General features: G+C 42.4%; 1 protein-coding gene across 7 annotated transcripts in view; it reads right to left on the bottom strand.

The window, feature by feature from the left end:
- The window catches only part of FRY (FRY microtubule binding protein), a 425,213-nt gene that overhangs the window by 192,800 nt on the left and 208,335 nt on the right, over positions 1–24,078 (bottom strand). For all 7 annotated transcript variants that reach the window (XM_047755896.1, XM_047755892.1, XM_047755890.1 and 4 more), the window contains one exon: positions 12,836–13,035. In XM_047755896.1, coding sequence (XP_047611852.1) covers positions 12,836–12,955 — 120 coding nt within the window. In that variant the 5' untranslated portion in view covers positions 12,956–13,035. The remainder of the gene's footprint in view (positions 1–12,835; positions 13,036–24,078) is intronic.

The raw sequence follows: 24,078 nt of genomic DNA, 5'->3' as shown, positions 1-24,078 counted from the left end.
CCTAAAACTTAAATGACTCAATTACTTTAACTAAGGAAAGAAGAAAAAAAAAAAGGTTTAGTTTTCTGGTAAAATACAAGGTAAATTCTGGGGGTTGGGGGGGATAGAAAAAAAAATAGATCAAAATCCACGTATCTACTCTCTCTTTTAAAGTGCTATTAAAAGGCAATGTTCTGGAGTTAGTGGTGGAGACTGCACAACTTTGTGAATTCCCGTTGAATCACACAATTCAAAAGGGTTAATTTTATGGTAGGTGAACATATCTTAATATAAAAAGCAATACCTATATTTTTTCCCTTTTTTTCCTTTTTTGGCCGCCCCCTTGGCATATGGAAGTTTCCCTGGGCCAGGAATTGAATCCGAGCTGGAGCCATGACCTATGCCACAGCTACGACACTGGATCCTCAATTCACTTAGCCAGGCCAGGGATTGAACTGGTGCCTCCAGAGAGACACGCCAGATCATTAACCCACTGCACCACAGTGGAAACTCCCAATACCTACGTTTTAGGTCAATCAAAAATATTTAAAGATTATAGAATCTAACTTCCCCCAAATGTTTGTGATTACAACTTATGAATTGACTAGAAATCCCTGAAGAATTAGGAAATACCATCACGTGCAATTCTGAATTTTAAGTATTGTTTACGTTGGAAATATTAGATATTACATGTAAGTGCCCATCAAAAATGCCCGATAAAACATTGTCTCTTTAAGGTGAACATAGCCTGAGGAATTTTAGCCAGTTGGAATTACTACAGTGCTACAGTGAAGAGTGCTGCCTTAAAATTGTATTAATGACTTTTAGGAATGTCAAAAGGCAAAATGCTGTATGGAAAATGAGCAATATTATATCACAGTGATTGTAGGAATGAGCCTTCGGTGCTTAGTGTCCTATTGCTTTTATTGGCATTTCCTGTCACTTTAAAAAGGATGTCTTTTCAATTGGTCTTGTTTTAAAAATGATGTCTCTGTAAATAATAAAAAGAACCACAGAATCTGAAAAAACTAGACTTAGGATGGATAAGCAAGGAGGTCTTACTGTCTAGCACAGGGAACTGTATCTAGTCTCTTGGGATGGACTATGATGGAAGATAATATGAGAAAGCGAATGTATAAATACGTATGACTGTGTCACTTCACTGTACAGCAGACATTGGCCCAATGTTGTAAATCAACTATACACTAATTAAAAAAAAAGAGGAGTTCCTGTCGTGGCTCAGTGGTTAACGAATCCGACTAGGAACCATGAAGCTGCGGCTTCGATCCCTGGCCTTGCTCAGTGGGTTAAGGATCCGGCGTTGCCGTGAGCTGTGGTGTCGGTTGCAGGTGCGGCTTGGATCTGCACTGCTGTGGCTCTGGTGTAGGCCGGTGGCTACAGCTCCGATTAGACCCCTAGCCTGGGAACCTCCAGATGCCGCGGGAGTGGCCCTAGAAAAGGCGAAAAGACAAAAAAAAAAAAAAATGGAAGGAAGAAAAAACTAGACCAAAAATAACTTGAGGAATAACCTTCCCCTAGTTTTGTTTTCTCAAAAAGCAGAAATATTGATAATCATCTCATAGTCACAAGACATAAAAATTATGCCCTGACCCATGGATGATTTGAATTGGATACTATTAAGTAACAAGACCTTTTTAAGAAAATTATTATCATTTCATGATACCTTCCCTATGGTTTATTTGCTATAAGGCTCATTCAAACTTTCACTGTCATGGTACATTAAATTTCATTTCATGGCTGAAAAAGCCCCAATTAATAGCCACAAAAGACATACTTTCCATCTATATGAATCCAAGACTATTTATAACAAGGAAAACAAACTTCAAGTTGAAGAATATACAGAAAAAAGTGAGTTTGCGAGCTCGTGGGAAAGATCACCTCATTTGGCAGCTAAATGCAACCTTTCAATAACTATGTCTGGTTTTAGCTACTAACAGCATTTTGCTTTGGGGTTAGGGTGAGTTTTCACATTCCTGGTGAGAGTCTTACTAGATTAAGTAAGGGGAGCCAGGCTGAGATGCCTTGCTAAAAAAGAGCTATTTCAAACATCATTTATTTATTTATCATTTGGAAAATAAGCCAGGACTTTGTCAAGTGTTGATATAAATATTCCTCATCTGACCAGAACTGTTTCTCAGTCTCCTTTCAGGGCAGTATCATTTGGATTCTCTCACTTACACTCAATAGGAGACTAAATCTAGCAATTATTCTTATTCTCTTTCTATTAAACTTATTCAGTTCACTGAAGCAAGAGGAGCCTCTGTTTCCAGAGAAGTTTGGCTAAAAACACTAGCTGGTTGTCCTTTGGGGAAGCAGACTTGATTCCACCGTGCAGAGAGATATTAAAACTGCCCTTTCTGCTACTTACACATCCTTAGCGAAACACATGGAACATTTGGTTGGTACAGGAAGATGGGCCTATATAACAGTGCCCCCAACCCACCAGCTTGCAGATCTGAGCATGATTATCTGTTATCTTGAAATATCACTACTGAGCTTAATGAAGGCTATCAGGCTACAGAGGGACTAATTATAATAGGTCTCATAAAAATCCACCATAAAAGAGCCAAACTTAATTAGAGGCAGTAATTCTGCTCTTCTGCCCTTCAGTTAGTATAGCAGGATTTCCTAAGTCACAAACCCCTTAAATATTAAGAAGTTCCTGATTACAGGATCTGTGCGTCTCTGCTGTCTAAACATCAGCAGACAACTCAAGTTATCGAAGAGGTGAAACACAAGACTCCAGCAGAATGTCCATTCCTTTTTTTCTTTTTTTCTTTTTCTTTTTTGTCTTTTTAGGGCTGCACCTGTGGCATGCAGAGGTTCCCAAGTTAGGCATCAAATCTGAGCTGCAGCTTCCAGTCTACACCACAGCTCACAGCAACACCAGATCCTTAACCCACTGAGCAAGGCCAGGGATCAAACCTGCGTCCTCATGGATGCTCACCAGAGTTGTTTCCACTGAGCCACGACAGGAACTCCAGAATGTTCCATCTTTATATGGGCCAGAGTCGGGGGCAGGGAGAAGCTCTTTTATAACTACATGGAAACTATATCCCAAGCTTCACCCGTTACCTCGCATCAGCTCTAGCCTAAATCTGGGGTTTTAGAGACACAACTCAAGTGACTGTGTGGTTTACATGCCAAAGGCTTTGTTGACCTACAGCCACAGTCAGAGTCAATAAAACTACTAGAAGCACTCATCACACATAGCTTGTGGTGGGTCACCTGTGTCATAGGACAGTGTCCTGCTCAAGTTCAGGGTTACCTGGAGAGCCATCCTGATGCCAGCCCTGTGACACCACGTGGAGGAGGAGCTGAAAGCCTGAGACGCAGGGTCAAGAGCTAAGGTTGTTGTCCACAGGCAGCCACTGCCTGAGCCTAGAACCACGTCAGCACGCAGCAATACTGCCATCAGCTAATTGCTCGGCCTTTCCGTGTCTGTGCCCGCTGGCCGTGACTGCTGTCCCTGTAGGCCTGGTCTCGAGATGCGACACATTCCCTCAACAGCACAGACTGGCATTCTGCATTCTTCAAAGACTTGCACACCAGGAAGAGAGTTTGTGTAACTTCCAGATTACTTTTAGTCGGAGACTGACTTGTGTCTCTTACATTAGCGATTAGCTGGATCATGTCATGTGGCTGCTAAGGCTTCCTCTCAGCATCACCCACTCAGCATCTCTGTGAGTAAGTGTCTGTCACCCCTCACCTGTGCTCCAAGCTCAACACAGGGCTAATACCTGAAGGCTTCTGCCTGGACCGCATCCATTAACCGCTTTGTGGGCAGGGGCTAGCAAGGCTCAAGAAATCCCAATCATAAAATCTTCCCACTGTCACATCACTGTGAGAATGTTACGGGGGGGCGGGGGGGCAAGCCCTGCTCTCTTGTGCAGTCAGAGGCTCTGCTAAAGGACAAGATGAAAGGGTTGTATTCTTCTTTCGAGCTTATGTAGATCTTTCCCTTTTTCCAGGTTTCAATTAAAGCAGAGAATAAATGACTTGCTTCCTAAGTCGCAGGTGAGTTAGAATTTCTCCTTCTTCCTGTTGACGTTTTATGCCGATCGTCTGTCGAGCCAGATGACAGCCCTGGCCCAATAGCTGGGTGAGCTGGGCTGCAGCCCCTTGTGAGGACAATGGAAGCTTAACCTGTGGATTCACTGGCACGTGACTTAAGACACTCAGAGATACGGAGAGTTAATGCTTGTGTTTCGTCTGCTATATACAACAGAGCTAAAACAGGGCTTGCCTGTTAACATTTCGGAGAAGAGAAAACAATGATGGATAACACTTAAGTGACTTTGTCAGAAGCACAAGCTAGAAGCTGAGCTGGGTTGAAAAACCAAGTTTCTTGTGTATTGGCCAAATTACAGGAAAGAAGGTGGACAAAACAGGTGGCCCAACAAGGGTGGTGGAAAATTCTTCAAGGTACACATTTCCAGTTATTACATAAATAAGTTTTGAGGATGCAACGTATAGCACCGTGACTACAGTTAACAATACCTTGTTGCATATTTGAAAAGTGCTAAGAGAACAAATCTTACAAGTTCTCATCACAAGAAAAAAAATTTGTAACATGCAAGGTGACAGATGTTAACAAAACTTACTGTGGGGATCATTTTACAATCTATGCGTCTAGTCATTATGTTGTACACCTAAAACTAACACATATGTCCATTATAGCTTAATAAAATGGGAAAAAAAGATAAATCACTTAAATTTGACAACTAACTTTAAGAAAATTGGATTATTTCTTTCTTTCTATTTTTTTTTTCTTTTTATGGCCAAACCTGCAGCATATGGACGTTCCCAGGCTGGAAGTGGAATTGGAGCTGCAGTGGGAGCTGATGCCACAGCCACAGCAACACCAGATCCAAGCCACATCTGCAACCTATGCCGCAGCTTGTGGCAACGTCAGATCCTTAATCAACGCTGAGCGAGACCAGGGATTGAACCTGTATCCTCATGGACACAATGTCAGGTTCTTAACCCACTGAGCCACAATGGGAACTCCAAGAAAATTAGATATTTCTCCCTCTGAGGTTTCAATAAATTTAAACATACGGGAGTTCCCACTGTAGTGCAGTGGGTTAAGAATCTGCAGTGGCTTGGGTAACTGCAGAGGTGTGGGTTGGATACCCGGCCCGGTACAGAGGGTTAAAGGAACTGGTGTTGCCTCTGCTCTGGCTCAGATTCAATCCCTGGCCCAGGAACTTCCATGTACCATGGGTGCATCCATAAAAAAAAATTTAACCCAAGAATGAGAAAAAAAGAAAATTCTTGAAATATTCTAAACTTTCTTTACTGATCTGAATAATCCAGGCTTTCACATTCTGGGCCACTGGCTCCCCAGCACCATCTGGCATGACAACGTTCCTACTTGTTTCGGAGACCCCTACCCTCAAGAACCTGTGAAATTTCCTCCGGAAAAGCCTTTGAAAACCATTCTATGTGGACTCACCTCCAGTCCCTGGTTTCATTTCCAAGGTCCTCACAATCTATACTCGCATACATCCTAAGTATTTTGCTGGAGATACAGTGAGATGGTGGGGCTGCTCTCCTCTCCTGAAGACTTTTTTTTTTTTCTTTTTAGGGCTGCAGCATAGGGAAGTTTCCAGGCTAGGGGCCGAATTGGAGCTGCTGCTAATGGCCTATGCCACAGCCACGCGGGATCCTAGCTGCATCTGTGACCTACACCACAGCTCACAGCAACATCAGATCCTCAACCCACTGAGTAAGCCCAGGGGCTGAACCCACACCCTCAAGGACACTATGTCAGGTTTTTAATCCACTGAGCCAAAGTGGGAACTCCATTCTCCTGCAGACTTTTATTTATTTGCCTCTGTCACCTCCCAGAGCACAAGTCCCTTAAAGATCCAGAGCAGGTCTGCTTAAACTAGTTTGGCTGTGCCTTTCTCATGGCCAAGGTGGAGTTCAGGACAACCGTCTGACAATGGCAGGGAATGGTAGGCAGTCAACTCCCGTGTAAAAGCCTCCACTCCTGAATGGACACCATCAGAGTAAGCACCAGGCTGACCACAGAGAAATGCACCAGAAGATTTGGTTAGCTGATGCCAGTTCCTTGGTGACAATGATATGATGATGATGATGATGACAACTGTGCACCTTGTAGGTGCTAAGAATTACATCAGAGCGCCACACGCTACCTTGGATGCTCTTGTCCACCTCATGAGCTAGACTCTTGCAAATAAGAAAAAAGGGAGAGTGACTGGCTTGCCCAACACTAAAGAGGGAGAACCAAGGTTCATATCCAGATCAGGCTGAATGAAAAGTTGTGTTATCTTTTGCTTTATCTCTTCTTGTCCATTCGATCTACAAAGTCAAGATTACGGGAGCACTTAAATTTTGAAAAGCTGGATCTTGTTTTGGAAAAGAGTTTATTGAGAAGGTGATTGCCTGTGACTACAGTGACAGATGCTACATAAATGGAGAGACTGAGAGATAATAAGGGTGTATATTCTGAGATGGTGTCTGACCACTCAAGGAGTCAGCCTGACTCTCTGCATAGACGGCTCAGGTGCAGTGGAGAAGGTGACCATATCAATGAATAATGAGGTATCCTTAGATGCCCCAAGGCAGAAGCCTGAGAATTAGCATCTTACTCAGCGGACTGTAAGGCATTCATGTGCCTGGGGTACAAAGGATAGAACAAAATCCATTATCATCAGTTTAGAGGTTGGCAAGATGACCCTCAGAAACACACAAGATCCTACATTCCCTTGGAGCTACCATATTAATATCTTTTTCATCCATTCATCCATATATCCATCCATCATTCATATACTCATTCATTCATTCAAAAAACAACCTACTGTCTCCTGTATACAAAGGAGACCTTCTACATATAGGGACAAGGGTTGTGTGTATGAGTGTGTGTAGATGAGTAAGATGTGGTTAATGCCTCTAAAGAACTTACAGACTAGTTAAAGGTTTAACTTTAAAAAAAAATCTGTATCCTTCACCCCTACCCACCATAAAAGTATACATTTTATAGCAAGGTCTGTTATATATAGACACAACAGGAAGTTTCATAAAACATCTACCCTTAAAACCTATAATGTTCTCTGATACTTTCTATTCTAGTCTGTTCTAATACTCTTATGTAAGGAAGACAGTTTGCTTGAGATAATGATATAGTGGTTCAGACTAAGTAGTGATTTACAGGTGTATATATCCACATCTGCATAGCTGTGTGGGGTCAGCAGGGAGGAAAAAAGGAAACCCTTTCAGATGATGAGGTATTTCAGTTGGGCCTTGAAAGACAGGCAGAATGAAGAGATGAGGGGCAATCTAGGAAGAGGAGACAGCGTGCCTTTATCCATGGTGGCAAGCAAGCATAGAACTGAAACATGTGCCATAAAGATGCATGGGGGAAGTAAGATAGGCTGCAGTCAAATCAAAGAACAAAGGGGTATGAAATGAAGGATTTTAATAAGAGAATAAAAGGGACAAGGCTTTATTTAGGGAAGATTCATCAGGAAGGATCAGAAGAGGAAGAATTGGTGACAATCTCCTCACTCTCCCTTTTATTCATCTTGGAGATACCCTACTCCACCATGGGAACTTCTGCTGGCACATGAACCTCACAGTGCAAAGACCCATCCTGCCCTACATGCATCAAAAGCCAACCGAGAATTCTGCAGAGGACTTTGGCAGAATAATGGACTAAGAGAACTCAAAAGCTCACATGCTATAAACACTTGGAAATGTTGAATGGATTATAAGTTGTTTTTGTTGTTGTTATTGTTGTTGTTAATGCAGAAATGAGGCCACAAGGAAGGAAAGGGGAAAGGAAAAGCTGGAAGATATGAGATAACACAGTGGCTGTATGGGGGGATGACTACTGTCTCATTATTCTGGAGTCTTCTAGTTGTTGTCTACTTGGGGACAGGACACAAAGCTGTGGGCATTGAGAGGTGGAACACTGGAAATGACACCTACATAAAATATGGTCCTAAACAATGCAACAATGGACTATGGACAAATCTATGCATTGGAACAGGAAGATAAGATATTTCAATGGCCCCTGTTGGAGTTCTAGGTAAAAGCAAAAACAACAAAATCCTCCCCAAGAATTAAAAACCAGTCTCAAGTCTTATCTGAGTTTGGAGCTTACATTTATATCACATTCTGGGTATAGGAACTTCCATACCAAGAAATTATTGTAATAGCTGGCTCCAGACAATGAAGACCCTCCCTGGGGCTAACTTAAAAGTGGAGACACACACACACAAAATGTATGTTTCAGGTGACCAAAGATATAAAATAGAAATTATAAATTTAAGAGAGGAACAAAATATACCTAAAAAACCCCCTCTCACCTAAATAGATTTAAAACCAGTATGTCTAGAAATAAAAATTTAGGTCACCAAAATAGTAATTCTCATCAGGCACATTAAACAACCGAGCAGACACAGCCTGAGAGAGTATTAACAAATTGGAGGTAGACCTGAGAAAATTACTCAGAATGCAATAGTGAAAGACAGGGAGAAATAATTAAAGAATGGTAAAAACGTACGTAATATAGCATGAGTACATCCAAAGTACCTCTATTAGGAATGCCAGAAAAAGAGAAAAGGAAAAGTTGAGAAATGGCGTTATTCATATTAATGGCTAAGAATTTTCCAGCACTGATGAAATAAACCCTCATTTCGAGAAGCGTGATCTCAAACAAGAAAATAAAAATAAATCGACACCTAAATATACAGTGTAATGAAACTGCAGAACAATATAAACAAAGTGGATAAACCATAAAAGCAAACACAGCAAAGAGTAAATAATCCAAAAACAAATAACAAATCAACTAGACTGCTCAACAGTAATCCTGGAGGCAACACAGTAAAATACTTTGTCATTATATAACTACAGATGTGATAAATTCATTTGAGTAATAAAAAAAAAGAAAATAGAAGAAAAAAATCATACAGAAATTAAAAAAACAAAACAAAACTCTTTGTTTTGGGAGGGAGAATAAATGCCAAACTAGAATTCTATTCCCAGCTAAACTGCCAAATGATACATGAGGGGAAAACATAGGCCTCTTAGATAAGTAAGACCATGATTGAGCACCCACTGACTGTTACTTAAAGAACTACAAAAAGATACACTTTGGGAAAAAGAAAATTTAAAATCAAAGGAAATGAGTAGGAGGCAAGAGGGAAAGCATCTGTTATACTGTTTCCTGGACTTTTTCTGTTTTGAAACAAAAATATAAAAAAGATACAGATGACCCAATTTACCTTGTTTAAAACGCTTTGCCTGGGAAAGGTGAAATAATGGTGAGACCATCCAAGAGCAAATTCTATCAAATGACCCCATGAAGCAACAAAAATAGAATAAAATTATTGACTTATCTATAAATATTAATGAATATGACCTGAACATCTTTTGGATACAAAGAACAACAGTGCTGAATCATTGAAAGCTATGTGGCAGGGAAAAAAATCTACTATTTGATCTTGATAGGACATTTTTATTTCCTGTCCTTTTTTTTTTTTTCCTCGTTTAAGTTAGCTATGTGGATATTGGTAGTTCATAAGTACAACTTTAATTTCACATTGTGTATAACTGATCCCACACAGTCTAACTGATGTGGTATTCTAAAGGATTCAGTCTTTTAAAAGTAAAACTGAAAAATACAGACTCCTGAGTAGCCCCATAAGTAATAAATCTCTAATTCCAGATTTTAAAAAATCACCCCTGACACTCCCATACAAGTTTTAATTATATTAGAGGTAATAGAATACAATTTTGTGATATGTTACAAGCCCACATAAATCCAAGCTTTTAAATGATTCAACATCTTTCTAAATAAAGCCAACCTCAGCAAGAGAAATTTCAGGGGGCATTTATTTGGAATTCACGTTAAATGTATTACACATGCATCAAAAATAACACCTCTTGCTATGGCTATAGACCAAAATGTTTACATTAGAATCAGGTAACAAGCCACAGAATTTACTCACATTCATGGTCCCATGAATAAGCAAATATAAGGGCAAAAATTACGAAGCACTTTTGTCAGCAGACAAGAAATGGGTACAGCACAGAAGTGTACCTCTCTGCCAAAAACTACAGTGGGCAATAAATAGCCTCTTTGTATAAAAAGCAACAATACTAAAAATTGATTGAATACATTTTCTTCAGCTAAAAACGTAATATCCGTATACTCGGCCATCAGCATCTAGTAAATTCTCTGGTCCTAGACACACAATGCAGATTTGCTGGTGAAGATGACTTACACTTTTTTGTTTTTCTTGTTTGGGGACATGTAAATTGTCTCATAGAAAGGAACAAAAACGCCTACCTCTAATGCAAAGCATGCTGAGGTACATGTTAGTTTTTCAGACGGAATGTTTACTCCAAGGAGAAGAATGTCCTGCCAACACATTCCAAGCTGAGTAAATTGAAGATGAAAATGTTAAGCCGAAGCTACTTTACCCATAAATTCTTCAATGACAGTATCTAAACTATTATTCTGGAAACAGCGATGGCTCAACATCTAGCCTTCCAAGCACGTCTTTCCACTGTTAGACAGCTTCTCAGCAAAAGTCACCATGATGCACCGTTTCAGGCAGCCCAGCCCCGCCCTGTTGGCCCTTTGCCACTGTTTCGGAGGGAGATGATTCTTCTTTGTGCCTTTCCACTCTCTCCTCCTTAAACTCCCCCATCACCTCTGGCATCCAAGGGGCTCCCTCAGCATCTTCCAAGGTGCTCAGAGAGTTGCCGAGACCAGCCATGCTCAGAGCAATGGGGATTTGGGTGCCGTGATATTTAAACTCAGGTTGTAGAGGGGCCCTGTATTGGCTTATTTTAAGAAGTACAAGAAGACGACCAAGCAAAGACAGGTTATAGAGGGGAGAATGGTTCAGAGGGAGGCTCTGAAGAGACGCAGCTTGAATTCAGATCAATTCTGTGTGACCCTGGGCAGTAATTTTTCCCTTCTCTATGGCAGTTTTCCCCATCATAGACAGGGATATAAATACTAGCTACCAAAGGTCATTGTGAAGAGTAAAGGACATATTAATAAGCACGGTGCTTGGCACACAGTAAATACTTCAGAAGTAGTAGCTATTATTTGTAGGAAGAGCAGTAAAACACAAAAACATGGATGAATGAATGGGAAGAAATGCACAGGGCTAAGGTTTTATCGAAATGATTTAAACTGTAAAATTAGGAAAATATTTTCCTTAACAGCAAGTGAGAACTCATAAAGATAACCTCCACTCATCTAGTAAAAACTCTAAAATGCCAACTTTGTGACTTTGAGGTGACCGCGCACTGAACAAATATTCTTGAATCTGGGTTTCCAAACCTTAAACTGATTCTTACTAAGGTCATTATTAAAAGGTAATATTGACCATCATCAGTTGCATGTATATTTTTTAGAGACCTGGTCTGTGGACTCAGGATTACATTTGATGATTTTAAGCTATGACGCCTTAGAGCCCCCGTCTCCTCACAGGAGGGACAAAGCCCAGCGTCATAGCAAGAGCTGGGTCACTCTGAATTCCTTTCCTTTCTCCTATTGTGCATGGTCTGACAAGGTCAGAAAACAAGTCAGCTGAATCTTCCCACTGGACTCCCTTCCTCCCAGACTGTCCTTTTGAGATCTGGCCCTGTCTTGAGAGCCCTTGTTAAAGTCATTAACATAAGGCGTGCGCTGCAGCCTTATGTGGCTGCAGAATCATTTGCCAAGTAAGATTCTGATGGGTGACACTGACAGCGGGAGCATTATCCCTCTAATAAGGAACCCAAGGTAAGTGAGTCAAGAATTTCCTGCCTTCCCATTTGCAGATAACAGGGGTATTTCTGAACAAGTCACCAGAAAACCTCCTCTGATACTATGTCCCTGAGACCGTATGTTCGCAAACTGGGAATTCAGGCAGCCCCTTGAAGAATGATCATTTTTCTTCTTTCTCATTTACTTTAAAAATAGAACAAAAGATTTTGACTAAAAGTAGAGACACTTCAGGGACTGTGAATGCAATTATTCTACGAGGAATACTTTTTATTATTAAATTATGCTTATTTGCCCTAAACGCAGTAGTGAAGTGTACCGCTAAATTCTTTTTTTTTTCTCCTTTTTTTTTGCCATTTCTAGGGCCGTATCCGCAGCATATGGAGGTTTCCAGGCTAGGGGTCTAATCGGAGCCACAGCTGCTGGCCTATGCCAAAGCCACAGCAACGCGGGATCTGAGCCACATCTGCGACCTACACCACAGCTCGTGGCAACGCCGGATCCTTAACCCACTGAGCAAGGCCAGGGATCGAACCTGCAACCTCATGGTTCCTAGTCGGATCTGTTAACCACCGAGCCATGACGGGAGCTCCTGTACTGCTAAATTCTATTTGCTGAGGATTGTTGTAAAGTCCTTGACTGTCAATTTTTTTCCCCTCAAATCAGGAAACCTCTTTAAAAAATTACCCATGGTATCAAAAAACCTTGGAGAAAGTTCCTGTTGTGGCTCAGTGTTAATGAGCCCAACTAGTACACATGAGGATGCCGGTTCAATTCCTGGCCTCGCTCAGTGGGTTAGGGATCCGGTGTTGCCATGAGCTGTGGTGTAGGTCGCAGACGTGGCTCGGATCCCACATTGCTGTGGCAGTGGCGTAGGCCAGCGGCTGTTGCTGATTTGATTCCTGGCTTGAGAACTTCCATATGCTGCAGGTGCAGCCCGATAAAGCAAAAAAAAAAAAAAAAAAAAAAACTTTTGGAAATTGGGAGGAAAGCCATCCACCCTTTCTCAGAGCTGTTCGATCTATATTCAGCATCAAGATGAATTAAAAAAGCCGCAGGTTTCCTGCGCAAACTCACCAGGGGTTCTGCCATAATGATGCGAATCTTGCGCTCAGCCTGAGTGGTGAAGTTGACAAATAAACTCTTGAGGACATACTCTCCTGGTTTGCTGTCGGGGTCCACGCTGATGGGTAACATGGTGGGGGGCCCTTTCTCCTTTTGCGTGCCAGAAACAGGTGGAACTGGAGGCTTGATATAACCGTTGCCAACTGGAGAAGCTGAAAAACAGAATGGGTATTCTTACCGGCTGAAAATAACATCATCAATATTCAGACTGGCTGTGTTAAACCATACATATAAGTGCAGGAATCATGAAGAATGCTACACTGAACATCACGACCCGGCCTCAGGGTGCCAGGATTAAATGATTTGATTACAAGCAAGTGTGCACTCTGCCATAGTCAATCCTCCCAAAATATTTCTGGTTACCACAATGTTTTAGGTAAACTTTTTTTTTTTTTTTTGGCTTTTGGCCATTTCTTGGGCCGCTCCCATAGCATATGGAGGTTCTCAGGCTAGGGGTCGAATCGGAGCTGTAGCTGCCAGCCTACGCCAGAGTCACAGCAACGCGGGATCCGAGCTGTGTCTGCGACCTACACCACAGCTCGTGGCAACACCAGATCCTTAACCCACTGAGTAAGATCAGGGATCGAACCTGCAACCTCATGGTTCCTAGTCAGATTCGTTAACCACTGAGCCATGATGGGAACTCCTAGGTAAATTATTATTGTTGATTTTTTTCCCATGGCTGCACCTGCAGCATAGGTAAATTCCCAGGCTAGGGGTCAAATGGGACCTGCAGCTGAGGCTTATGCCAGGGTTGTGGCAACACCAGATCCAAGCCATACCTGCAACCTACACTGCAGCTTGCAGCAACACTGGATACTTAACCCACTGGGCCTGGCCAAGGATCGACCCATATCCTCACAGAGACAACTTAACCTGCTGAGCCACAATGGGAACTCCAAAGTAACTTATTTTGCAAGAACATAATAGAGCTTAGAAATCCTCTAACATTTAAGACATTTTTAGCTTCCTTTTTATGTTCTGGGAAAATGGACTAAGAGAATGAACAGAGGGAAAAGTGATTTCACATCCTGATTTTCCTAACGACCAAGAGCTATCTATCTTTTGTGCTTCATTATAATAATGGAAAAGAGTCTGGGCGGTTCCTTCCAGAAGGTTCCAAGAACCAATTTTCAGAAGCCTAGCTGGCTCCAGCTGCTGAGAGAGGTCATCCCTCTTGAAAGATAAAAGGCTCAGGCAGTGCCCCATCCATGCCATCCAAGAAGTGTGGGTTCTTTTCCTTCTCACTACCCTTTGGGTCAAGATGGGATGCTCCCCCTTGTCCTTTATAAAATATGCAGATTTCCTCCTTGGATTAGGTTTTGGAGAGAGGCAGCTATCAGAGCCTCCAGTGAGTGGTCTCCTTTCAGAATGCAATAGTTGACCACTACTTTAATAGTTATAGAGAACAAAAATTGAGAATTTCACGTCTCTCTACTTTTTCCTATACTTGGACATGGCAGATACTAACATGCACTGCCCCCTTCCACCCAAGTACTTGTAAGACGGTCAGTTATCAATATCCAGTGAAAGAAATATGGAAATATGTGGGTTTAGGATCGAGGCATTAGGAATGCAGCGGACAGGATAATGAGAAAGCTGACTTTCCAGAGGAAGCCTATATAGTTTGGGGTGACTGGATACAGAGATTCTAGAAAAGAGTTTCCAAAGAGAAGCAGACCTTCGGTTTGGACACTGGGTTGGCTCTCAAGAGCACGGTGGCAGGTCATTGATAAAAAGGAGGAAAAAGTTCTCCATGAAAGCTGAACACTCCTCTCAAAATGAGAAGAGATTCACAGCCTTTCTTACCTGCTTTCTTTCTCAAGCCAAATTCTGAGGAAGCCATGAAAAAATATTATTTCTTTCATGGAATTACATGAATAATTTCATGTCATTTGTCGATTACCCCTGATCTTTCCTACTCTTTCCAAATGCCACTTCCTAATGCCTTTAACCTGCCATACAGTTTTGGGGGGGGGGGTCCCTTACATCTGGAGGGTCTTCTTTCTCAGCTACCACTGAGCTTTAAGAACGTGGCCTCTCAAGTTATACAAATAAAATGTTGCAGACAATTCATTTTCCATTCTTACTAGCTCCATCCTAGACTGGCCCTTGGAAACCTACAGCTACGTTATTATAGCAGCCCTATTTCTGGCTTAATTTCACTCATTTTCTTTATCAAACTAACCTTCCTTCCATTTAATTATAACACATTTCTGCTCCGACTTTTCAAGGGCTCTCAGGTCTTGTCATCAAGCCCCAAACAGGCGGCCTGGTCTTGACTGCTGCCAAATCATGCTGATGCCCTGGCTGGGCCAGAATCACACCACGGCGTCCTCATCCACACCTTCCTGCTGTCTCTCCGGGCTGCTGCATTCTTTTCCTCTCTGCTCGGCTCATCCTCCTGGCCTTTCAGAACCATGCCTAGTCTCATCTCCAGGTCCCTTACTTCACCAGGCCAATCCTCACTGGTAAATTTGTATTACGAGGTTTAAACATTGAACGCACACTCTTTGACACCGTACACCCCATATGCCCTAAGGAAGGGGCCACCGACAGTTGACAAGGAAAGTCATTATCAGTGGGTCACACAGTTTTGCTGAGGGTTGGCCCTATAACTGAACCATATGCTTTTCTAACAGTGTCCTCTGAGCAAGACCGTAGCCCCCCAGATCCAATACAGAATTCTTTACAGATAATACTTAACATACACCTCCTTCAATAACTAACGAAAATGGCATCACATGTCATTTCTATACGTCTTGAAGTGATTCACAAGGAGTGAATTCTAGGAGAAGAATCAGTAGTCAGACTTTAAAAGAATGGAGGGGGGGGGCAGTCTTGGCAATGATGCCATCAGCAAATGGCACTCTGAGCAGCTTACCTAAAGGGACTGTTGAGTTTAAAGAGCATATTCAAAATCAGGTGATGCACGTGAGGTCCTGGCCACGCCTCTGCCTTCCCTGCCACTCTAAGTACAAGCACCTGCTAGAAGTTGAAAACCTCCCAGGTCCAACCTACAGAAGGACAAAAGATCTCCACGAAATACCATGCTAATGTATCACGGGCTTTGTGCCATAGGGCTGGGACTGGAATAGAAACCCAAAAAGTCTAAGTGGAGGACAACTTTTTATTACCGTTAGTTTTCCACAGGATTTAATCCATTTCTCGAAGACAGCTATGATCAGGTTGATGGGATATACAATTGCAAGTCTTTATCCATAATTATGAGGCTCTGGGGCCAGAAGTCCTAACCATAGTGAGAGAATTTCCCCAAGAGTGACCTCTGGCAGTCCTCCTGCAAAGCTGCATTTTGTTCCAGAATAGCTTAAATGCAGATACCTGAATGTCTCCCAGACAATTTTCCATTTAAAGGCCAAGGTACCAGTTCACTGCTATCAAAAAAAAAAAAAAAAAAGGTATTCACCTGTACTTCAAAGCCAGCTGTCCTTGTGAGTAATACCATCTGTGTGCACAGCCTTAACGAGCTAGAATGATCGTAGCCCAGCAGAGCCCTGTGTCAGAGCTGAACGTGACTCAAGGGGAGGGTGCCCAGCATTCAGGCTCAAACAGATTGGCTGGGCAGATGGAGATGCAGTGAAAGTTAACGGGGTACGCGTCCTTGAACCAGATCTACTCCCAAGTTTCAGTAACACCTCTTCATCCTACCATAATTCCTTCACAAGAAATCCTAGCTTTGGGGTAGAATAATTTTCAAAAGTAAGTCTCGGACATGGGACCTTTCAGTGACTCAGTTATTTGGTAACAATACGGTTGAGAAGCAGAAACCACATGTTCCTGGTAGGCCAAGTAGAGGTGCATAGTCCATCCTAGTCTAAACATTAGGCCATTACCACTGGAAAAAAATCCTGGCTCTGCACTGGCCTGCTCTTAATCTAGATCAGTTGTCTAGTTTCTAAATTCACAGTAGGCTGGAAACAGAGTTACAAGGGAAAGGTGCAACATCTGTGGATAGAAACACTAACAGCAAAAGGAGAAAAAAAGACCTCACTGTCAAAAGCCACCAGATCGTAAAAATGCAGCTGCCTGAAGCCAGTCAGGACAGGGCCACAGAATAGCACATTCTCTCACAGGCTTGGGGCAATGGCATGTCCATCCTTTAGCATTTATAGCGATGGTCCTGAATCCCATGGAAAGGTTAAAGTAAGTCTAACATCTCGTCTTGTATTGGAGAAGGGAGGAAAAAGAATACACGTTTTCAAAAGGTATCCATTCCAAAAGAAAAAAGAAAAGAAAAAAAAAAGGAAAGAAAATTAAAGAGAAAACTTTGCTCTCAAGAATGAAATCTATTCTCTTCATCAGTCTGTGTTCAAGTAAAACGTATTTTTCACTGAAACATACAAACCAACCATCCATTAACAGCCATGTCGGCCCCTTTTCCAGTTCGGCGAAGGCAGAGGTTTATAGTCTGGCCTCTGTATCCTCTGGTTTCACATTTGTGGATTCAACCAACACTGGGTAGAGAATGTAAAAAAAAAAAAAAAAAAAAATTCCAGAGAGTTCCCCAAAGCCAAATGTGAACTTAACCCACATACATTTACATTGTATTTACAACTATTTACGTAGAATTTAAATTGTCGTAGGTATTATAAGTCATCTAGAGATGAGGTACAGTATACAGAAGTGGATGGAGCTAGAGAATCTCAAACTAAGTGAAGTCAGTCAGAAAAAGGCAGATACCATATGAAATCACTTATATGTGGAATGTAAAATATGACATAAATGACATAAATGTAAAATATGACATAAATCTACGAAACAGAAACAGGTTCACAGACATAGACAACAAGCTTGTGGTCGCCAAGGGGGACAGGGAAGAGAGAGATTGGGAGTTTGGGATTAACAGATGCAAACTACTACACACAGAGTGGATAAGCCACAAGGTCCTACTGGACAGCAGAGGGAAATGTATTCAGCATCCTATAATAAGCCATAATGGAAAAGAATATGAAAAAGTACAAGTGTAATGGAATCACTTTGCTGTACCGTAGAAAACCACATTGTAAATCAACTACACTTCAACAAAATATCTTTTTTTAAAAGTATACAGGAGGCTGCGCATGCGTTACACAAGCTACCACCGTTGGGTACGAGGGGCTGGAGCATCCGTGGATGTTGCGATCTGTGGGGCTCCTGAAACCTGTCCCCTGCAGATGCTGAGGGGCGACTGTTCAGTCTGAATCTGCTCTTCTCCACTGTTTTCCCCCACTTTCTATGGAGCCGGGCAAGCCCACTCCACCGTCGCCGCCTCCACTCCCCTGCCCACCGCCAGCCCACAGTCCACTCAGCCGCTCCGGATGGCCAGCATCCTTTTAACCACATGGGGCCTCTGGAAACACGGATCCCTTAGAATGAAAGGGTCCTGACAGGTCATTATCTCATCTTCCCCAGCTCAATACACGTCAAAGGAACCATTTAACTTGTTGCTTGAAAAGCTTCTCTCATTTCAATTTTTTGTATGTGATGGATTTATAAGCTTCATCTCCATCTGCCTTTATCCTCTCTTCTTTCCTTCTCTATCTCTTCTCTTTTCACACAACAGCTCAATGCCCCTAGAAAGTCACTGAAACCAGTGCTGGGGGGGGAGAGGCGGACTGAGACACGATTGCGGTTGCGAAGAGAATCACTCAGATATTAATTAGGTCTCTACTAACAGAATCTTGATGGAATTTGCTTTTGCTTTACATTTTCTCATTTACGTTTTAATCTCAGGTCAAACATCCTAATTCCTCTCCATTGCCTTCTTTTGTCTTAAGTGGGTTTTGTTGATGATGCTCTTATTATTTTTATTCCTAATTCTATTTCTGTTTGGGTCTGCTGGATGGTTTCAGGAGGAGTCTTCCCCCCTTTCACTGGATGTCTACTCTTCATACCAAGCAAGATCTGTTCCTTTATCTGCAAAAAGTCTGTCTTGGGCTTTTGTGGCCCATTTGTGACCTCTTTATTAGATCTGTTTCTGACTGCAAGCGATGATCTTTTCAACATGACTATTTTTTTTCCCCTCATTTCACTGACTAATACTTTAATTAGTCTGCCTGCTCTTAGCTGGTTAAGGTCTTCAGCACAATTTCCCTAAGTTACCAACATTTCTAGGAATTATGAACTTCCTAACTGTAACACCAATGCAGCACCCCCACAACAGAGCCACAGTTTTATTATGACACTAAAGGAAAGCAAAGGCTCCAATGAGTTTCCTCACATAAATGCCCCCAGAGGTTGAAGGCAGTAATCCGTCTTACAAGGAAGCAACAGGTTTTATCAGTTAGATTTTCAGAGAAGTTAATACCACCGCTCATGATAGCCATTCATTCATTCATTCATTGACTTCACCGATACGGAATGAATGAATGAGGTTGCAGGTTCTGTTCCAGGCAATGGGAAGGTGGTAGTGAATAGGAGAGATGGTTCCTGCCCTCGTGGAGTTTACAGTTTATGCAGGCAGGGTCACAGCATCAGCAATTTCACCTGCGTACACACACATACACTGTTAGAAGGCCATGGAAAAAGGGAACATTAAATGGAGTGAGTGGACAAAGGAACCTGCCCTTGTCCCCCTGCCCAGAAGCACTAGGACATTACAGACAGAATCAGACCTGTGGTGCAGAGGGATGAAGGCTGGGTGCATTCCTGGTGTCTAGGAAAACCCAGAGTGCTTGGCTTGGGCAGGGTCTGCTTTTCTGATCCATCCCTGTGTCTGTGTCAGTCGTGGGTTGGAAATGAGAATTTTCACCAGCCTGTAAAGGCATGAATCCAAATGCTGGGCAGACCCACCGCTTCTCTGCCTCCTTCACAACGTGCAGGACTCAGAAAAGGGGGCCGTCTTTGCTGGCTCTTCGGCAGCTCATGAAGTCAGACGAGCAGAAAGCCAGTTTTTTCAAAACACTCAAGGCTTCGTCTGATGTTTCCATTCCTGGAATCACATTCTGAGCATTTGAAATGAAAAATGGTTTCTTTTTAAAAAACAAACAAACCAACCCTGAAATAGCACGCCGTAACTGTTCAGAGAGGGAGCTTCTCCTAGAAATGGAGGTCCATTCCAACAACTTTATTCTAGAAAGCAATGGAGCCTTATCTTTAGCACAGGAGTAAATGATTTCTTTGTTTACAGTTGGACATAAGCACATCTTTCTGCCAGTTCTTAGTGCCCTTCATTTTGTAGGTTCGGAGGGCAAACCCCTTTCGTAGCCAAGAGCTGGGTCCTTCTTTAGGGCTATGCTTCCGCCCTGCCCCCCAATCCCTCTTTTCCTGTAAGATTTATTTGGTTTACTGGAATTATAAGAACATTTCATGCAACACAACAAGCCAAGGATGACGCAGCTACTGTGAGAACATGTCACACTGTGTATAGAACAATAATAAATTGTCCGCTAAGGCACTTATGAGGGTGCTTAAGAAATGGCATTTTAAGGCTACTGCAAATACTCAAAATGACCAGAAACCCTGAACCCTGAAGGTCACACAAAGTAAATTAGGACGACAAGAAAAAAAAGCCTCCAAGTATGATAAGATGAACTGTTTTTCTCTGGATAGAATTATGAAGAAATGGAAAATGTTGGGCTAAGAAGAAACAATTAGCTTGAGCAACAGAAAACCATTTCTTAAAAGATGGATGATACCTAAATACAGCTCAAAGCAGGTCAAGAAGGGACGACTGGGTAAAAAATACACAGAAATAAATTTCTGCCTCGGAAGAAAAACATATTGAGTGACATATTAAGTTCTGCTTAATTAATTTCCATAAAATTCTAATAACTCGTATGTTTGTTGATTAAATACATTCCTGCTTTCTCTCACACTATTTAGTCCTCTGAATTGCAGAGTTCTCAAACTGGGTTCCTTCACATTTCAGGATTCACAAGACATCTCTAGGATAATTAATATCTTTAATCCCCAAAAACAATCCTAGAAAGTCAAATCATCTCCCTTTTCAGATAGGACCATGTAGGTTCGGAGAGGTTAACTGATTTGCTCGATATCTGACTCAGGATCCGAACCCTTGTCTACCTGACAACATATGTTGTGAGCTTCTGGTATCATACCAGTTAAAACACTTAAACCAGTTGCTTGTGATGAAGACTGAATAAAATAAGTCCCTCTACCCATAGGTTTTCTCCCCTGGCATAAGCCTGTGGGGGGAATTTGTTCCAAGACTACGAGATAAAGTGTAAGTGCTGTAATATGGAGAATGAAAATCTTCTTAGAGGTTGGTATAGCTGGTTATTTTTCTAGAAAGACTCATACAACCTCTAGCCATGGCAGGGGGTCCCTCCTGACCTTGAAGGCTTCTTCTAGACATTAGAGGGGTCTGAGAAAGGCTAGGAGTTCAAAAAAAGTATCAAGAATTGAGGACCCGCAAAAATACATGAAATTTGATGAATGGCATCCCTTAGCAAGGTCTAGAGACTATTCTTTCCTGATGATATAACCTTTAATTGACTGTCATCCTATGAAGAAGCAAGTCGACTTGAAGGCAAGTTCTCGGTGTTGACTTCAATCTGCAGCCTCTCAAAACCCTTTTTGTCTTTCTTTGGTCTCCCAAAGACACGATACCTTGGAGCAAGTCAAGCAGTTCAATAAAGACAGAGTAAGCCTCAAGTCCCCGCACTGTTTTCTTTCTCTTTTCCTTTGCCTTCCGGTATTTTATCTTGGAGAAATGACAGCAACACTTCAGTGATGTCCTTTATGAGTGTCTGTCATCTGCTAAGATGCAATTACACAGCCTTTCCCCCGATTTTCAAAGTGAGTACTGTCACCAGAGCCTGCAAGAATGTTTGCCAAGATCTGTGAGCAAAGGAAGATGAGGTTACATTGACATTTCAAGGTCCTTTCTCACCAGAGGAGATCGGATAACCTGCTAGAGGCAGGATAAGCCTGAATTTCAACTTCCTTCTCGCCTGGACAGAACTGACCAACTGCTCTCATTCATGCGGCCCTGGCTGGCCATCCTCTCGTCCTCCTTCCCCCGTGTCCATCTCCTTTCTACTTTCTTCCTCTTCTGGCTCATTGTATGAAGAAAAATCTCATTAATTTGAAGTTCATTCATTCAAAAATCGGTGATAAGTGGGATGAGGACTTGCATTCTTTTACGTTGACGCTGACAAGCTCTGCTGACTTTTGAGGTGAATCAAGGGCACTCAGAAACGGCACATCAGATTCACCTGGATGGCTGGGCCCCACCGGATTCAGGAGGCCTGGGGTGGGGCTCGAGAATTTGCATCTCTAACCAGTTCCCAGGTACGCCAGGGCTGCTGGCCAGGAGGAACATTTTCTGAGATCTCTGAGGAAAGCAAAGGGGACCAGTTAATCCTGGTGATAGACTTGTTTTCCATTCCACTTGCCTATAGCAAAACCGATATGCTTCATTAACTCCAACTAAGTTAATGCTTTGGAGGCAAAACAGAGAGAGAGCCTTCAATGGGGAGTCCAAGGTCTGAGTCCTTGCTGGGCTCTGTGTGACCTTGGGGGAGAGGCCTGCACCAACTGGGCTTCCCTCTCCTGACCTGATATGCTTCAAGAGGCCAGGCCCTGTTGTCCTTTCTAGCCCCAGTATTCTGTGACTATATAAAACTATGTACTGACCATGCTTGAGAATACTGCTTATTCATAATTAGTAATGAACACTTGCCTTTTCTAGAATTAATACCAACTGGTGAGATTCTAGAATTAATACCAACTGGTGAGATTCTATCATGCGTCCTCACTCTAGAGGAAAGCTTACAAGGATCCTGACCTTGCAGTTCTAGCTCCATGTCTTCTCTGGTTCCACTCACCTGTTGGAGACGGGCAACTCCCTGCTACAGGAGGACACAAGAGGAAGTCTGTCTTTAGTCCTTGCTATAAACTCCGGACTCGTGTCAATATTTTAGCACATCACATCCTCATGGGCTGCCTTTCACAACCCCCTGTGCTGGGCCTAGAAGGACAGAGGCATCGTCTCTGTTCCAGGCCACGGATGAGCCAGACTTTGTGGACTAGATGGCATCTCACCCAAGTCTTACAGGACAGGGAGGATTCCGACAGGTCGAGATGAGAAAGGCGCAACCCAGGCGAGGGCACAGCGTGGCAGGCGCATGGAGGCATCTCGCTCCCCATCCCCTCCGCCTCCCACCACAGCCCCTCATCACAGCACACACGCTCAGGCTTTGTCTTCACCAAGGAACTGCGAAGTCCTCAAGCCCAAGACCACATCTTGTCTTTACCCCAGGCACTTAGCACAATGCCAGGCATAATTAATTAAACAACTGAACTGAATTAATTAATTAGTTAATTAACTAATTACTCAACTGAACTGAACCCATCTGATTCCACAGTACAGTCTTGGGGTGAATAACTGAACGAGTGTATACATGAAACACAGAAACTCCTAAATCCTAGGAAAATGCAAATGTTAAATTCTTATTATTAGAGTGAAGGCCTTGGATGACAAGTCAATGAGTGTGGATTTTCTTTGAAGCTAGCAGGTTTCTGGAAGGAAAGGCGATCTGATATTACTGTGTAGGATGAGCTCACAAAGGGTTGTTTGAGAGAGAATACAAATTAAAGACCACTGTATCTACCATGAACAAAATAACGAAGGTGGAAACCAGGATGGGGCCCATCCACGCAGAAGGGAAGGTCCTACATCTCACAGAGACAATCTGAAATCCTGTCATATCACACCTTCCCAGTTGAAAAAATCACGAGATCTGTTTCCTGATGAGATGTTATAATGACTAACGTGTTTAGTAAACTTTTTTTAGAATAATGAATCTAGAAGCGTTCCCAAAATTCCCTCCCTGTGGCAGGGTATTGGTCAGAGTTCTTGTCCCCAACCTCTGAAAACTGCTGACACATGTTTTTCTGGCAATAAAAGAGCGGCTTCTAGTTCCCTACCACTAGAAAGGCAATGCCCTTGGCAGCATGGCAGAGAAGGAACATATCTTGCTGGTGGGAATATAAATTGGTACAACCACTATGGAAAACAGTATAGAGGTACCTCAGAAAACTCAACATAGAACTACCATGTGACCCAACAATACCACTCTGGGGCGTATAGCAAGAAAAACTTTCATTGAAAAAGATACATGAACCCTTATGTTCACTGCAGCACTATTCACAATAGCCAAGACATGGAAACAAACTAAATATCCATCACCAAATGAATGGATTAACAAGATGTGGCATATATATATGGA

This window comes from Phacochoerus africanus, chromosome 13 (assembly GCF_016906955.1).
Source record: "Phacochoerus africanus isolate WHEZ1 chromosome 13, ROS_Pafr_v1, whole genome shotgun sequence".
NCBI classification, from domain to species: Eukaryota; Metazoa; Chordata; class Mammalia; order Artiodactyla; family Suidae; genus Phacochoerus; species Phacochoerus africanus.
This window is presented reverse-complemented; position numbering and strand designations above follow the sequence as displayed.